Source organism: Hemiscyllium ocellatum, chromosome 42 (genome assembly GCF_020745735.1).
Source record: "Hemiscyllium ocellatum isolate sHemOce1 chromosome 42, sHemOce1.pat.X.cur, whole genome shotgun sequence".
Taxonomy (NCBI): Eukaryota; Metazoa; Chordata; class Chondrichthyes; order Orectolobiformes; family Hemiscylliidae; genus Hemiscyllium; species Hemiscyllium ocellatum.
In genome coordinates, this window is record NC_083442.1 from 25,184,078 (window position 1) to 25,202,882 (window position 18,805).

At 43.0% G+C, this 18,805-nt stretch overlaps 1 protein-coding gene across 1 annotated transcript in view; it reads left to right on the plus strand.

Moving 5' to 3' along the window:
* The window catches only part of LOC132834642 (protein mono-ADP-ribosyltransferase PARP6-like), a 174,554-nt gene that overhangs the window by 129,814 nt on the left and 25,935 nt on the right, over positions 1-18,805 (plus strand). The window contains exons 16-18 of the mRNA XM_060853543.1: positions 3,318-3,383; positions 13,761-13,828; positions 17,518-17,566. Of these exons, the coding sequence (XP_060709526.1) occupies positions 3,318-3,383; positions 13,761-13,828; positions 17,518-17,566 (183 nt within the window). The remainder of the gene's footprint in view (positions 1-3,317; positions 3,384-13,760; positions 13,829-17,517; positions 17,567-18,805) is intronic.

Consider the following 18,805-nt stretch of genomic DNA (forward strand, 5'->3'; position numbering starts at 1 on the left):
CAAGCAGTGCATCCCAGACTCTAACGACTCACTGGGTGAAAACATATTTTATCCTCATCACATATGCTTCTTTGGCGAATTATTTCAAAGCTGCCCCCTTCTGTTATGAGTAGGAACAGTTTCTCCCTATCTGCTCTGTCCACACCCCCTGTGTTTTTCAAATCTTCCATCAAATCTCCTCTTAATCTTCTCCTCTCCAATGATAATAATCCCAATTGCTCCAATTTATCCTCATAACTGAAGCTGATAAAGCTGGAACCATTCCTGTAAATCTCTAGTGTGTTCCTATCCTTACTCTAATGTGCCACCCATAACTGTACAAATACTCCAGCTGAGGTCTAATTAGTGTTTTATTAAAGTTCTGCATAGCCTCCATGTGGCCTAAATATTTAAAAAAAGGACCTTTTTCATAGAACCCAATTTAGTGATAGCAGGTAATTTGGATGGCAAGTCGAATATTGGCCTTTGTTTTAAGAAGAATGAGGTATAAACGTAAGGAGGTCTTGCTATGACTTTCCAGACTTGATGTTACTGTGTGAGACATTCTCTCCACTGGGTTACTCTGGCACTGGAGGCAATTCAAAAAAGATTCACCAGATTGATTCCTAGTTTGAAGGTCTTGTATTCTGAAGGAAGGAGGAGCAATTTGAGCCAATACTCATTTGAGTTTATAAGAATGGAAGGAGATTTTGTTGAAACATGGAGGTTTCTGAGGGGCATGACAGGATAGATACTGGGAACGTTTCCCTCTGATGGAATCTAGAACCAGGAGGTACGGTGCAAAAAACAAGGGGTGTCATAATTCAGACCACTAGCTATAGGAGCAGCCCATTGAGAGGAGTGGAAAGTGCGGTGCTGGAAAAGCACAGCAGGTCAGGCAGCATCTGAGGAGCAGCCCACTGCAGCAGTCTTCACCATTTGATCGTGGGCTGATATGTTTATGGTGGATGAGGAGGAATTTCATCTCTGAAGTTTGTGAATTTTTCAAATTCGCTATCCAAAGATAACTGTGCAAGCTGAACTATTGAATGTATTCAAGAAAAGACAGACATTTAAATCAAGTGCAAGTTTTACAAGTAACAAGTTAGTAAGTGGAGTTAAGATCACAATCTGATTGGCTATGGTCTTATTGATGGCAGATCAAGTTTGAAAAGCTATTCCTGCTCCTAACTCTTCCTTTCTAGGCTTTACAAGAGTTGGCTTTTTAATAAGGCATAGCTTTAAATTGTACAATTAAACTATAAGATATGGCACTTTAATACGTTCCTGAAAAAAGACAGATTTTGTTAAAGCATCTCACCGAGAGAAGAGGCAACATAAACGGAAACATTACTACTGAATGAGAAGAGTGTTCGTATGGTTGGCAAGTGGACCTTGATGGGCAGAGGCAAGTGTGGTGTTGGAAATGCACAACAGATCAGGCAGTATCTGAGGAGCAGGAGAATTGACAGTTTGGGCAAAAAGCCCTTCATCATGCTGCCTGACCTGCTGTGCTTTTCCGGAACCATACTCTCGACTCTGATCTCTAGCATCTGCAGTCCTCACTTTCTGCTTTGATGGGCAGATGTGTTGCCACAGAGAATGAGCAGGCCTAAGGTCATGCTTGTTCCTGAAATGTGCCCATCTACTTCAGAGTGGAAGAATGAGGCATCTCAAAGATTGAACAACAGGTAAAGCTAACTGTTTCTGTGCTAGCTATGCAATAGCAACACTATGTCATGTTGGTCACTAACAGGAATGCCACCATCAAGCTAAAGAGACACACTACTCATCACACAGATAAATACTGTGGTAGATGAATGTCAATCTCAGTGTGATGCCAGTGGGTCAGTTTTTGTAATTTGGAAGGACTGGTGGATCATCACAATAATCATAGCCCTTTTTGCGTTTGTAACAAGCAGGGTCCTGACCATGTCCCACGAGCCTGTGCTTGCAGAAATCAAAACACAGTGTCCAACATTAAACGTGATTGTGAGTGTGCTAAGAATTTAGGTTTGTTAGTTGGGTTCACAGCATGACTTACCTCCACATACCGAGATACACTAATATAACTGGCCCTATTCTTCACACTCAGAAAGAACAAGACCACATGCTGCACTTGTTTCAGATGAACTCATCAAGTGATAACCATTCACTGTGTCATTCCTCAGGGGGATGAGTAAATCTGCCTGGTTTAACATTTGAACAAACATTGGCAGTTAATTGTCAGTCATCATGTAACCAGTGCTTTTGACATAACAATGCCCCTCTCAATCAGAGCCGGCCAATCAGCAGTGGCTTCTCGAATGGTGATTTCCCATTACAATTGGATTTCTTATGACTTCTGATGAATGATGAATGTTTTAGACAAAGCGCTGTATTATCAAAGAAACATTTTAATGTATTGTTTTATTTCATTTTTATCCAATTATTTAAGAGATTTTTTTTAACCCTGCTCTTCAGCCTAGGTACTTGTGTGTAAACTCTCCTCTCAGTTACTCACAGCCATACTGCAATGGGAAATCACCATACGAAAAGAATCTGCAGATTGATTGGCTCTAATTGATAGGGGCATTGGTATGTTGAATGCGCCAGTTTATGATGGCTGACAGTTAACTGCCAATCTTTGTTCAAATGTTAACTGAGCACTTGTGACTTTATTAATGTTAATTCTTTGTTTAGTTTATAAGTCACCATTTCAGAGTTTTTATTTAGCCATCAACAGGCATTTTTGCTGATAACTTCTTCATTTGGACCTTCGGTAAATATGGACAAAGCTCTAGTGAATCCATGACTTAGTGTGATAAGTTGGAAGAATTATACATAAGATTATTTAAATGTTTAGAGATGATCAGTGAAGAGTTTCATGAGGTCATGTGTCTTTCTGAACTTTGACCTCCAAACCTTGTTTTCTTTAAGGGTTGGTTAGCTCAGTGGATTGGATGGCTGGCATTGAAATGCAGTTCATACCAACAGCATGGGTTCAATTCCTGTACTGGCTGAGGTTACCATGAAAGGCTCTTCTTTGTAATCTCTCCCCTTCTTTGAGATATGGTGATTCTCAGTCTAAGACACCACCAGTTGTCTCTCTCTGTTGAGAGAGTGGTCTGGTGACGTTAGGGCAACTCTACCTTAATGTTTCCTGTTAATGTATCAATTATATTTTCAATGTGCACCTCTCAACTGCTTGGACTTTAACTGTGAGACTTTGCCAAGGCAATTTTGGCCTCAGCTTTGTTAATGTTGGCAGCTTGAAGATGTTGTGAATTGCTGTCATAATTACACTGTTATCCACACCATGAACTATATCTCACTATTTTCCTGTTGCCCACTTACAGAAGAAGAACTATGAGAGGCTACAGAAAGCATTGGATAGTGTAATGTCCATCAGAGAAATGACGCAGGTAGGTCAACAATGCTCATTTTCTGTGTCTACGCTCTATCTTGTTATAATTTCTTCCTTGCAAGTATTAGATATTTACCAAATGAAATGCAACACAATGAAAATGGATCCTCTACTACTCAATGGGACAGATCTTTAATGTGGATTAGAGCTATAATCATTGAAACCCACAAAATATTTAAAGCTATAGACATGGTTGATGTAGATAAGATGTCACCCCTGGTTGGGCAGTCTCAAGGCAAGGGCTGCAGTTTAAAAGTAAAGGTGATGACTCTGAGATATGAGATTCCAATTTGTCCAAAGATTAAATTCCTGAGGTAAAAGGCTTGTCTTCTGAGGAGGGAATGTGCAGTTGAGGCTAATACTCGCGAACGTTCAGAAGGATGAGTGGAGATTTGGATGGAGGTGTACAGGCTGCAAAAGGAGATGTACAGATTGACAAAGTAGCATGGCGTGGGTGTTAACCCTTGTGGAGCAATCTAGAACAAGAGGTCATCATTTTCGACTGAGAGTGGCAGATTTAAAACTGAGATGACAAGAAACTATTTCTTTTAAAGGGCTTTGAAACAGTGGCTTTTACTACCCAGAGACAATTTAAGTGGGAGATAGACAGAATTTTAGTGAGTAATGGGTTCAAGGGCATGGAAGGTGGGCAGGAGAGTGGAGTTGAGACCAAGATGAGATAAGTCATGATTGTATTGAATGCTGGAACAATATCAAGGGCCTGAATTGCCTACTCTTGCTCCTCGTCCTTATGAAATGAGGAGAAATTATTTTACTCAGAAGTTTGTGAACCTTTGTGATTCTGTGTCACTGAGGGCTGTGGAGACTCCGTCTTTGAGTATGTTTAAGATGGAGATTAATAGATTTTGGTACAGAGGTGTGTGCACAGCTATTGGGATGGGGTGATTAAAAAGCACTGAAGTGTTTTATTGACCATGATCGTACAGAATGGCAGGGTAGCCTCGAGGCTGAATGGACTACACCTGCTCCTATATACCTGTCGCTTTGGAAACCATAGGCTTTTCATTAACATTGGTTTCACTCACAGCTTGGATTGTTTTTAAATTGGATGGCAAGTCTGAAATTAAGTTGAAATGTTTAGTTGTTTTTGGAACAATCAATACCATTCATTCTCTTCTTGGTAAAATCTCGACCTGCCAATCAAGCAAGCCACTTTGGCCTGGATGGTGCTGAGCTTCTTGAGTATTGTTGGAGCTGTGCCCATCCAGGCAAGTGGGGAATATTCCAACATACTCTTGACTTGCGCTTTGCAGATGGTGGACAGGCAATCAAGAGGTGAATTACCCGCTGAGGGTTTTTGGATCTCTCTTGAACAGTGATGCCCTGAATCCCCATTGGAATAAAGATATTGGTGAGAAGATCATTTATGGTCCATCCCTAATTACCCTTGAGTTAAGCAACTTGTTAGGCAACTTTGGAGGACAGTTCAAGGTTGACTACAATGCCTGTGGATCTGGAATTGCATGTGGGCCTGATCAGGTAAGGATGGCTGATTTCCAACCCTAAAGGACATTAGCAAACCAGATGGGTTACATCAAAAATCAGTGAGAGTTTCATGGGTATCATTACTGAGACTAGTTTTCAAATAATCACGGAATCGCTATAGCTTGGAAGTAGGCTATTTGGCCCATCAAGTCCACATTGACCTTCCAAAGAGCATCCCCCTGTCCCATAACCCTATATCTCCCATGCCTATACATCCCTGGATGCTATGGGGTAACTTAGCATGGCCAATCCACCTAACCTGCACATCTATGTACTATCAGAAATAACAGAAGCACTCAGAGGAAACCCACGCAGACACAGGGAGAATGTGTATACTCCTCACAGACAGTTGCCTAAGGCTGGAATTGAACCCAAATCCCTGGTACTATGAGGCAACAGTGTTAACCACTGAGCCACTGTGCCACTTTTAATAGCTATTAATTGAATTTAAATTTCATCATTTGTTGTGGTCAGGTTTGAACCTACATTCCCAGAGCAATAGCTTCAGCCTTTGTATTGTTAACCCAATGACATCATAACTACTTCAGCTTTGTTCCCTAGCAACGTTCCCATGCACTGTTCCCATGCATTGTAGTCAACTTTTAACTGTCCTCTAAAGTTGCCTAACAAGTTGCTTAACTCAAGGGTAATTAGGGACGGGCCATAAATGATCTTCTCACCAATATCTTTATTCCAATGGGGATTCTGGGCATCACTGTTCAAGAAAGATCCAAAAACTCTCAGTGGGTAATTCACCTCTTGATTGCCCCAAAGCCTGTCCACCATCTGCAAAGCGCAAGTCAAGAGTATGTTGGAATATTCCCCACTTGCCTGGATGGGCACAGCTCCAACAATATTCAAGAAGCTCAGCACCATCCAGGCCAAAGTGGCTTGCTTGATTGGCAGGTCGAGATTTTACCAAGAAGAGAATGTATGGTATTGATTGTTCCAAGAACAACTAAACATTTCAACTTAATTTCAGACTTGCCATCCAATTTAAAAACAATCCAAGCTGTGAGTGAAACCAATGTTAATGAAAAGCCTATGGTTTCCAAAACGACAGGTATATAGGAGCAGGTGTAGTCCATTCAGCCTCGAGGCTGCCCTGCCATTCTGTATGACCATGGTCAATAAAACACTTCAGTGCCTTTTAATCACCCCATCCCAATAGCTGTGCACACACCTCTGTACCAAAATCTATTAATCTCCATCTTAAACATACTCAAAGACGGAGTCTCCACAGCCCTCAGTGACACAGAATCGCAAAGGTTCACAAACTTCTGAGTAAAATAATGCTCCCAAAATCACTGGTTACAAATTACTTAATTCTCATGTAATGATATCATGATTTTTATTATGTAATCACTACAAACCATTAGCTCTGCCTGCAGACTTCCAAACTAATACAAGAACATTTTTGTTGTTAGTTTGCTGAATAACCTCCAATTACCAGATTTGTGGGCCCTTTGTTAATACAAAATTCAGGAAACAAAAAAAATTCAGCTCCAAATTGACTGTCAATCAGGACTGATTTATTTATTTGATGAGTATTTTGCTGGATTTGGCTGACTAGATATTCTACATTAATCTAATCTGATTTGCCAGCATTTGCTCCACATCCATCAAAACTTTTCCTATTCATATACCATCCAAATGCCTTTTAAATGTTGTATTTGTACCAGCCTCCACCACTTCCTCTGGCAGCTCATTCCATACAAACACCACCTTCTGCCTGAAGAAGTTGCTCCTTAGGTCCTTTTTAAATCTTGCCCCTCTCACTTCAAACTCCCCCTACCTTTGGAAAAGAAAATCTTGGCTATTCACCCTGTCGATGCTTTTATAATGATGATTTTATAAGGTCATGCCTCAGCATTCCACTGTCCAGGGAAAATAGTCCCAGTCTATTCAGCCTTTCCCTATATCTCAAACCCTCCAACCCTGGCAACATTCTTGTCAATCTTTTCGGAACCTTTTCAAGCTTAGCAACATCGTTCCTGTAGCAGGGAGACCAGAATTGAACACAGTAATTCAAAAGTGGCCTACCCAATGTTAGAGCCGCAACATGACCTCCTATACACAATGCATTGACCAAGAAAGGCAAGCATACCAAACGCCTTCTTCACTACCCTCTCTACCTGCGGCTCCCCTTTCTAGGAACTATGAACGTCCACTCCAAGATCTTGTTCAGTAAAATCCTCTGAGAACATGCATTTTAAGTAAATTACACAGTACTGCCCCATTACCTGCATATCTGAAGGTGTTTCAGTTGATTTGAATGAACTTCATGAAGGGGACTCTTTGAAAACTAAGCTTTTTATGAAGCTTTACTTGCCTCTTGCCTGAGAGACAGAGTAAGACATATCGCTGTCAGGAAACACCCACACACCTGAGATTTACAATATCTGGAAATGCTTGAATCTTGGTTAAAGGTCGACTTGAATGATTGTTAGCAAAATTGAGGCAGACATCTGCAGCTTTTAACAGCTCTACAGAAGAAGCAGACACTGTCAAATTAAATAAGTGAAGGAGGAGGAACAAAACCTGTGAAGCAATGAGAAGCGTTAAAATAGCAGACAAGAAAACAAAGAGTTGCTGTGAGACATGAAGTGTGTAGTAGCCAACTTTATGCATCTTTCTGCATCCCTTGTCAGTCAAGTACTGATGAGAGAGTAATGGGGAAACCTGAAACTCGGTCCTCTGACTGTAAATAGAAGGGGAATATAACTAGTCCTAATAACTGTGGTCTCTTGCACAGTTTTCCCAAACTTGTCGCGTTGACTGTACACCATGTCCCTGCTGTTCTTCCTCTCTCCACAGGTGGCAGTATTGCCAGGCCCTCACTGATCACTGCGCCATCTTTACGGCCAAGTTGGCCAAGCGATGGCAGTCCACAGCTGCCCTTCACAGCTTGTTTTGTTTGTCCAGGCCATCAGCCCAAGGGCAATTTGCACCCCTGCTTCGTCACTTGGCCCTGCTGGGTGTGGCGCATATGGCCCCTACTCCTGGAAAGTGCCCCGAGATGATGGTGCCTCATGGGTGTTTCAGAGGAGTGAGTGGTGAGCTGGAGTCACCAGGTTATCTCGCTGCATTACTTTGATGTTGGGAACTTGTCTCCATTCAGTTTTTATTCAGCATTTGGGATAATGGGAAGCTGCCTAATGGTGAAGATGTTGATGGACGTAAGACCATGCCTCTCTCTGCTCATTGATGAGAATTGCACCTTACTGGGTTAACGCTTGGTTGGAAAATGGAACTTCTTACTCTCGATGGTGGGAGGCTTGGCCAATCTCCCAATTTTCTTACCGATGCCTGCACCATTGGTGGCTCAGTGGTTAGCACTGCTGCCTCACGGTGCCAGGGACCCAGGTTTGATTCCTGCTTTTGGTGACTGTGTAGAGCTTCTTTCAGGTGTTCCTCCCACAGTCCAAAGCTGCACAGGTTAAGTGGACTGGCCATGCTAAGTTGCCCATAGTATCCGGGGTTGTGCAAGCTAGGTGGGTCAGCCATGGTAAATGTGGGGTGACAGGAATAGAGTAGGGGGCTTGGGTGAGATGTTCTTCAGAGGGTCGGTGCAACTCGATGGGCCAAATGGCTTCCTTCCATATTGTAGGAATTCTGTGATTCATTCAGGGGCTGGAAAGATTCCACCCTAAGCCATTTAAAAACAATCTTTTATTTCAGTATTTCAATGCCAACATTTACTAGTTTCTCCCAGTTTACTTCATGCAAATGATGAAGAGAAACCCCTCAAACACTGGTTTCCTGGATCTCAACCCAATGCCTGCTGACTAGCGAAGGTGTGCCGAGGGAAAGTGGGTCCTTTCACACCAAAAGGTTTGCCAGCAGCCTCTATAAATGTCCAATAAGAGAGGACCAATTTTGTTTAGCATGAAAGTAAATGATGTGATTGTACTTCACAGGATCACAGCAGTCTTACAGAACAGACAAATGTCCTTTGGTTCATACTACCTGCATCCTTTACAGAACTGTATGGTACAGAAGAGGTCCTTTGACACATTGAGTCTGTACTGCCATGGATTAATGGTATGGAAGCAGGCCATTTGGTCCAAACCGACCATCCAAAGAGCATCCCACTCAGACCCACTCCTCCACCCTATCCGTGTAACCCTGCATTTCCCACCTCGCTTGACTATCTCTGGACAATACAGGCAATTTCTCTCGGCCAATCCACCTGACCTGCACAGCTTTGGACTGTGAGAGGAAACCAGAGCACCCGGAAGAAACCCACGCAGACACGGAGAGAATGTGCAAACTCCACACAGACAGGTGCCTGAGGCTGGAATCGAACCCAGGTCCCTGACGTTTTGAGGCAGCAATTACTTTTATCCAAATACTCATCTAATGCCCTCTTGTATGCTTCAATTTACATCTGTCTTCCCCACACTTAAAGCACATGTATATGCAGAAAAAATTGAAAGCATAAGAAAGGAGCTGTATATACATAGAAATTTACAAATCCTAAAATACAACTCTTCGAAATGCTGTGATTTATGTAAAGAAACATTACCTTATATAGAAAGCGCACCAGGTCCCACAGGCAGTGATGAAGGACTCATTTATGGTGATATCAGTTGAGGACATGTCCCTGTTCGTCTTTCATACTGAGCAGGTACACACACATGCCCTCAATCACATTGCTTTAACACTGTACCACAACAAAAGTCTTAATCCAGGACCGCAACCGAATTCTATTGCCTGCTGAGTCAGAGATGGGAGTTTCTTAATCTTCTTCTTTCATACTGTGTATCTCTCGCGCATTTCAAAGTTCAATTAAGAGTCACCCACATTGCTGTATAGAGTCACAAGGAGGCCAGACCTGGGCTGGATGGCAGATTTCCTTCCCTAAAGGATTGTGGTGGATGAGATAAGTTTTTACGACAATTGATGCTAGTTCCATGGTCACCATCACTGAAACCAGCCTTCAATTCTCAATTGATTTGAACCCATCTCTTGTGAGCATTAACCTGGCCTCTGGATTACTACCCTATGGCATTACCATTACAGCAATGTCCCTTCTAAGTGCAAGAAAGGTACCAACTTAACCACAATGGATAGAGATACACTTGCATTGACTGCTTTGCCAGTCTGATTCCTGGGATGGCAGGATGGAAATAGGAAGCAGATCAGTAATGGTTTTATTCACTGGAGTTCAGAAGAATGATGAGCTATCTTATAGAAGCCGATAAAATTCTATCAGGACTGGGCAGAGTAAGTGCAGGAAGGATGTAGCCAGGATGCCCAGAAATACCATCCATGAACACCGGGCAGGCCATTTAGGACTGAGATGAGGTGAAATTTCTTCACCCAGAGAAATGGGGAGACTGTGGAATTCTCTGCCACAGAATGCAGTTGAGACAAAAAAAAAAGCAGGTGCTGGAATCCAAGGGACAAGTAGGAGGCTGGAAGAACACAGCAAGCCAGGCAGCATCAGGAGGTGACCCTTCTTTAGAAAGCAGTTGAGACTAAATTACTGAATGTTTCCAAGAAGGGTTTAGATGTGGTTCTAAGGGCTGGAGGGGGTCAAAGGGTATGAGGAGAATGTGGAACAGATCATCCGACTGAGTTGAATGATCTGCTATGATCACGTTGTATGGGAGAGCAGGCTTGAAGGGTCGAATGGCCTACTCCTGCTCCTAATTTCTCTTTACAAGACTCACGATTTGAGCCCTGCTCCCAGACTTAATCACGGAAGTCAAAGCTAGCACTTCAGTGTAGTACTGAGTGAGTATTGCATTGTTCTGAGGCTTAGGCAAGCCAAGACCCTTCCTGCCTGCTCTGGTGGATGTGAAAGGTCCCATTTGCCCTTGTCTTGAAGAAGAGTGGGGGAGTTATCTTTGGTATCCTGGGCAATACCCTCAATCAGCATTGCAAACAAAAGCCAGATTATCTGGTCACTGTCACATTACTGTCTGTAGGAGGTTGCTGAGTGCAAATTACCTTCCAATTTCGTCCCTTATCTTTCATGCATTATTCCCCACATTACAACAGTGCCTACATTTCGAATAAAAGTGCTTCATTGGCTAGAAAGTACATTGAGACATCTAGTGGTCAGGAAAATATCCAATCATGCAAGCCTTATGTTATTTTGTGTAGAAATTTGAATGAAATGAAATGGTCTACTCCTTATTGCCACATCCTATTACATAGAATAGTACAACACAGGAATGAGCCCCATGGCCCATGATGTTATGCTAAACATAATGCCGAATTAAACTAATCCCTTCTGCCTGCCCTTGCTCCATATCCCTCCATTCCTTGTATATTCATGTGCTTATCTAAAAATCCCTTCAATACTCCTGTCATATCTGCCTCCACCACCAACTGCCTCCACCAGCGCATTCCACACTCCTACCACTCTCTGTAGAAAACTTGCCCCTCACATCACCATTGAACTTCCCCCTCTCATCTGAAATGTATGCCCCCTAGTTTTAGACACTTCAACTCTGGGAAAAAGATTCTGATCGTCAACCCTATTTATACACCTCGTAATTTTATAGATTCCTTTCAAGTGTCCCCTCAGCATCCGCTGCTCCAGAGAAAACAACCTGAGTTTTTCCAGCCTCTCCTTATAACTCATGCCCTCTAATCCAGGTAGCATTGTGCTAAACGTCTCCTGCACCTCCCCACAGCCTCCACATCCTTCCTGTAATCTGGTGACAAGGAATGAATGCAATATGCTAAGTATGGCCTAACCAAAGTCTTATAAAGCTGCAACATGACATCCTGACTCTTGTACTCAATTCCCCGATCAATAAAGGCAAGCATGCCACATGCCTTCTTTACCATCCTATCTACTTACATGGCCATTTTCAGGGAGCTATGGACTTGAGCCCCAAGAACCCTCTGTACGTCAATGCTGTTTAGGGTCCTGTCAGTAACGGTATACTTTTACTTAATATTTGATCTCCCAAAGTGCAGCACCTCACACTTACTGGGATTAACCTCTATCTGCCATTTATCCACCTATATCTGCAACTGAGCTATATCCTCCTGCATCTTTGATAACCTTCTACTCTGTTCATAACTCTACCTATCTTTATATTGTCTGCAAATTTACTAGCCCATTAACCCACATTTTCATCCAAGTCGTTTGCATATATCACAAACAGCAGAGGTCCCAGGACAGATCCCAGTGGAATAACACTAGTCATGGTTCTCCAGCCTGAAGTACCCCTTCCACCACCACCTTCTGCCTTCTATGGGCAAACCAATTCTGAATCCATGCAGCCAAGTCACTATGGATCCCATGCATCTCAATATTCTGGATGAGCCTACCATGAGGGACCTGGTCGAAAGTCTCACTAAAATCCACATTGACCACATTCGTTGCTCTACCCTCACCGATCATTTTCATCACCTCCTCGAAAAATTCAAGACATGACCTGGCCTCCACATGCTGACTGTCCCTGATTAGGCCATACTTTTCCAAATGCGCGTACATCCTATCCTGAAGAATTATCTCCAATAGCTTCCCAACCACGGGTGTGAAACTCACCATTCTGTACTTTCCTGGATTATCCCTATTTTCCTTCTTGAACAGAGGAACAAACTTAGCTACTCACCAGTCCTCTGGGACCTCTCCAGTAGCTATTGAGGATACAAAGATCTTGGTCAAGGCACCAGCAGTCTTCTCTCTTGCCTCTCTCAATAACCTGAGGTAGATGCCATCTGGCCCTGTGGACATACCCATCTTAATGCTCTTCATGAGACCCAATACCATGTATTTCTTGATGTCAAAATGCCTTAGCATATTAGCATGCTCCACACAAATTTCACTAAACCCCATATCCTTCTCCTGGGTGAATACCAACACAAAATACTTATTTAGGATCTCTACCTCCAATCGCAAGTACGCTCCTTTATGCTTGAGTGGTCCCACTTCCTTCCTAATTATCCTCTTGTTTTAAATCTAAGAATAGAATGCGTTGGGGTTCTCTTTAACACTTTTCTTAAGAGGGATTTTAAAAATGCTCACGTGGTGATGGGACATATGCAAGTCACACATAAATGGTTGTGCTTGGCCTTTTTATCTGTAATCTTTTGCTTCATCTGCACAGCAGGAAACAGATTATTCTGAATTTTATTCCACTGAGCTGCACCTTAATGTTTGAGGCTAATTTTAGTTATTGATGTACACAATGAATATTCACACCCATGAATTTTATATTCATTCACGGGATGGGGCAAAATGGAGACACAAGGCTGAGCCCTAGCATGTAGCCACTAACTTACATGGAGCCACTGGAGACTTGGACTTCCCAACACCAAAAGGATATGACTTGTAGGTTACCTTAGCAATTCCTAAGTTACTAAATGGAACAGGATCCTAATGGGGCATTAATTCAAGGTACTTCAGGACATGGGGATAGAGAATTAAAATTGCAAAAGATATATTTAGGACTGGTAAGGGAGTCCATAAGAGTGGAGGCAAAATGTGAAAGGCAGTCTTTAAAAAGCTGCATAGCATGTCGGAAGAATGTAGGTTGGATTTTAATGGATGCACTGGGGAGGGTTTGCCATTCTCATCTCTCTTCTGAATTCCTGACTTGGTAAAAACAATGACCGTGGATGCTGGAAACCAGATTATGGATTAATGGTGCTGGAAAAGTACAGCAGTTCAGGCAGCATCCGAGGTGCAGTGAAATCGATGTTTCGGGCAAAAGTATTCCTGATGAAGGGCTTTTAACCGAAACGTCGATTTTCCTGCTCCTCGGATGCTGCCTGAACTGCTATGCTTTTTCAGCACCACTAATCCAGAATCTGAATTCCTGACTTGACTTCCTTCTGACATTGAGGATAAAGTGCATTGTTTCCCTGTAAGGTTAACAACTTGTCATGTCTCTTCTAGGGGTCGTACCTGGAGATCAAGAAACAAATGGACAAGTTGGATCCACTGGCTCACCCATTGCTACAATGGTACTTCAGTGTAGTGTGTGTTTGTGTGTGCACGTGCATGGTGTATGTGTGTGTGTGTGTGTGTGTGTTTTTTGATATGGCAGACACTGTGACCTTGTCTTACTTAGCAAGCATCGTTTGGGATAGAAAAGATGCCATCCATTTGTGAATGGGGAGATAAGTGAAGACAACAAGCCTGAATCAATGTGCTTGCCAGACATAATAATTCCAAGATAAATGAAAGGGAAATGTATCCAGTTATATGATGAGTTACAGTTATGCTTCTCGCCTTCTGATTGGCCAGCAGCTCTCTCAGCCAGGACTTCCTGCTGAGAAAGGGTTACAGTCTTGCTTTAAAGCCTGGTGCCTGGTGTGAAACATGCTACAGGGCAACGAACGTGGGGTCATCCCCCAGCCGAGTTTTTAGCTGGGGTGGGTGAACTGTGATTTTATTTTATATTCATTCATGGGATAATGGCATCACTGGATAGACCATCATTTATTGCCCAGCTCTAATTGCCCAGAGGGCAGTCATTGCAGTGGGTCTGGAGTCACATGTAGACCAGACTAGGTAAGGATGGCAGTTTCCTTCCTGAAAGGGTATTAGTGAACAAGATGGGTTTTTCCAACAATTGATTCATGAGAGACACTTAATTCCAGATTTTGTTTTGATTGAATTCAAGTTTCACCATCTGATGTGGTGGGACTCAAACCTGGGTTCCCAAAACATTACTTGGGTCTCTGGATTAACCACCCAGTGAGAACACCATTACCTCCCTTTTATGGTAATGATATTTGTACTGAAATTTATCTGATTGGAACATCTCACATGATCTTTAAACAATGATAATCACAAAATAGTAATACAGTGGCGATAATGATAACTTTCGATAATCAGTGATTGCAGTAAAGAGTAGCCGGACACCACAACATCATTTCCCATCCATTTACAACAACAACTTCTATTTACATAGCATCTATAAATGACTGAGATGTCCAAAGGTGCTTCACTGGAGCATTATTGAACAAGCATTATACCAAACAACCTCTGAAGGTATAAAGTCAGCTGAGCAAGAGATTGGTCAAAGAGATACCTTTCAGGAAGAGCTATGGATTGGGAAAGCAAAGAGAGGGCTAGGGAGGTAATCCCAGTGTTTAAGGGCTGGGGACTCAATCACAGTCACCAGTCGTGGAACAGTCATGAAGTGGAATGCGCAAGAGGCCACCATTGGAGGATTGCAGAGGTCTCAAAGAGTTGATAGGGAATAGCTGCACAGAGGCCAGTATCCATCACCAAATCACCCTTTAGTTACTTCTGCACAGTACACTGGCTGTGACCAGCTAGCTCAGAGTCAGTCCCCCGAACTGAGGAGATTCTAAACCATTCTCCTGGTTATGTTAGTCAGCCAGGGCTTTCCTGATTGGGGTGGTTAGGCTGTGCCAATCAAGGACCTCGTAGTCAATAAGATCCCATTGGTTCCAATCACTGCAGAATAATGACGCCATAGAGGGATTCAAACGCAAGGTTGAGAACTTTAACATGAGGTGCTACTTAAGAGGGTGCCAGTAACACAGGTTAGTGAGCAGAATGTGGGGGGGTTGGGGGGGAAGCGGGTATGGGGGGAGGGGTCACAGGCCAGATAAGCTGCTTAAAGAGGAAATTTGGGTACTGTGACCATCCAAGCTGCTGGCCAGTGTTTCCCTATGATTGCCAATCTCCTTTTGAACACCAAATAGGACAATTAATCTTCATACTCCATTCTGGGAGCATGACTGTCTGCTGCAGTGCATGACATCTAATGGCAGTCATACAGTCATAGCGCGTGGACACAGACCCTTCGGCCCAGCTAGTCCATATCGACCGTGTTCCCAAACTAAACTAGTCCTGCCTGCGTGTATCTGAACCATTTACCTCCGAATGTTTCCTATTCAAGCACTTATCTGAATGTCTTTTAAATGTTGTAACAGTGCCTGCATCCATCACTTACTCTGGCAGTTCATTCGACGTGCCATCCACTCACTGGGTAAAAATGTTGCCCCTCACATCTTTTTTCAACCTTTCTCCTCTCACCTTAAAAATATGTCCCCTAGTTTTGAACTCCCTCACGTTATGGAAAAAGACCTCAGATGTTCAGCTTATCTGTGCCCCTCCTGGTTTTATGAATTTCTGTAAGGTGACCTCTCAATCTCCTACGCTCCAGTGAAAAAAGTCCCAGGCAATCCTGCCCATTTTTGTAACTCAAACCCTCAATTCTTGGCAACTTGCTGGTAATTCTTTTCTGAACCCTGTCCAGTTTAATAATGTCCTTCCTATAACAACGCAACCAAAGCTGCACACGTACTCCAAAAGGGGCCTCACCAACACCTGTACAAACTCAACATGATGTCCCAATGCAAACGTCTGAGCAATGGAGGCAAGTGTGGTAAATGCCTTCTTAACCACACTGTCTACCTGACAAGCAAATTTAGATTAGATTCCCTACAGTGCGGAAACAGGCACGTCGGCCCAACAAGCCCAAACTGACCCTCTGAAGAGTAACCCATCCAGACCCACTCACCTACTCCCTACTAATGCACCTATCACTATGGGCAAGTTAGCATGGCCAATTCACCTGACCTGCACATCTTTGGATTGTGGGAGGAAACCGGAGCACCCAGAGGAAGCCAATGCAGACAGTTGCCTGAGGCTGGAATCGAACAGTGCTAACCACTGAGCCAGTGTGCTGCCCAAATTTCGAAGAATTAATTATCTGTACCCCTTAGGTCTCTGTGTTCTACAAAGCCACCCAATCCCCTACCATTAATTGTATAAGTCCTGCCCTTGTTTGTTTCAATAAAATGCAATGCCTCACACTTATCCAAATTAAACTCCTTCTGCCTCTCCTCAGCCCATTGACCCAATTGATCAAGATCTCTTTGTCCTAGATACATTCTTCACTGTCACAATACCATCAACTTTGGTTTCATCTGGAAAACTTGCTTACCATGCTTGCCTTGTTCTCCCTTAAATCATTTATTTAAATGACAAACAAAAGTGGACCCAGTACCAATCCCTGTGGAACACGGCTGGTCATAGGCCACCAGTCCAAAAAAACAACCCTCCACCTCTGGACACTGATTGTGCTGCTTCTGGTTGGTGGTAAAGGATTTGAATTTGGTCTCGAGTAGCCCAATTTATCCTTAGAGCCCCCACCTCCTCAGCTTCTGTAATTTTGACAGTTTATGTACAAGGTTCCTACAGACTAGTCAGCTGACCAAACCTCGAACACCACATCATCTCATAACTCAGTTAGTTTTGACCCCTTCCCATTGTCATTTTGACTGCTTTATGTGTCTTTCAGTGGAATTGCAACATTAGACAAAGATACTTTAAGTTGAGAAATGAATTGGCCAATAGCATCTACACCTCCATTGTGGGGTTCAGGCACATTGGAGCATCCTGAGACCAAGATGACTCCATATAAATGACATTTTTTTTTCCTCAGAAAAAGGACTGAGACCCATTGCAGGGGACAGAATTATCAGTAAGGATGTGTAACCCTACTCTTCGCAATGACAACACGGTTTTCAACAGATCATTTCTGACAATCAATCATGAATCCTATTCCTTTCAGATATTGGGATGGATGAAGGAGGAATTTGTCAGGGGCATGGTAGGGTGGAGAACTAAATGGAACTTAATAATGCAATGTTCTGTGTTTATTTTCTAGGATTATCTCCAGCAACAGGTCTCACATCGTGAAACTACCACTCAGCAGAGTAAGTGGTTTCATTCTGTTATGTGGGCGGAATTTACCATTGTACTCCTCACGCAGCATCATTTAAAGGGCATGCCGTATTCTGGGCTAAAACAAAATGCTGCAAACATTGCCAGTTTGGAATATTGTAAAACCAGTGGAAGTACTGAGCACATCAGGCAACTTTGGTGAAGAGGGAGACAGTTAATAGAGTCATAGAGATGTACAGCACAGAAACTGACCCTTCAGTCCAACTCACCCATGCCGTCCAGATAATCTAAACTGATCTAGTCCCACTTGTCAGCACTTGCCCCATATCTCTCTAAACCCTTCCTATTCATATACCATCCAGGTGCCTTTTAAATATAATTATACCAGCCTCTACGACTTGCTCTGGCACTCATTCCATATAAACACCATCCTCGGTGTGAAAAAGTTCCTTTTAAATCCTTCCCCTCTCACATTCAACCTATGCCCTTTAGTTTGGATTCCCTGTACCCTGCGTGAAGCAACCTTGTCAATTTACCGTATCCATGCCCCTCATGATGTTATAAACCTCCACGAGGTCTCCCCCCCAGCCCCTGATGCTCCAGTGAAGAAAAGCCCCAGACTGTTCAGCCTGTGGTTTGTGGTTTGCATTTCATCAGATTGGTATTGGTATGTGTGAGGCCAATTGTATAATTGTTGGACAAAGTACACATGTTAAAGGATTCAGCCTTATTTTAGCAGCCTGCTCTTGAGTTGCTAAGTGGGTGGAAGGGGTCATGAGGATCCGGAGCAGGGGCGGAGGGCATTTTCCTGCCGCAAAGTGACTGGCAAAAGTTTCTGTGACGAGTGGTCCCATGGCCAGTCAACTGTGAACTACAAAGAGTTCCTGTTCCGTTGTGCATTTGTCAATCTCGTTGTAGGTCTCTCTGCCATAATGCACGATTCGTTAATGCGAATTCACTGTAACGCGAGTGTTGAATTGGGGCACCATTTCTAAAGTGCGAACTTTTAAAACATGTTCAGAGGAACCTCAATTGTCCGAAGCACATGGGTGGGAGTTAAGATAACATAATTAACATAAGATAACGTCAGATAACATAATTAGCCAAGTGTCGGGATTTGCGATCTTGTCCAGATAATCTGAAATTCAGTAAATCGAATGCCAGACAATCGAGGTTCCTCTGTATTATTTATTGGTTATAACACAATTCCGGCCCCACTAGTTTAACTGGTGCTGCTATTGCACAATTGTCTTATATCACGGGATTGCATG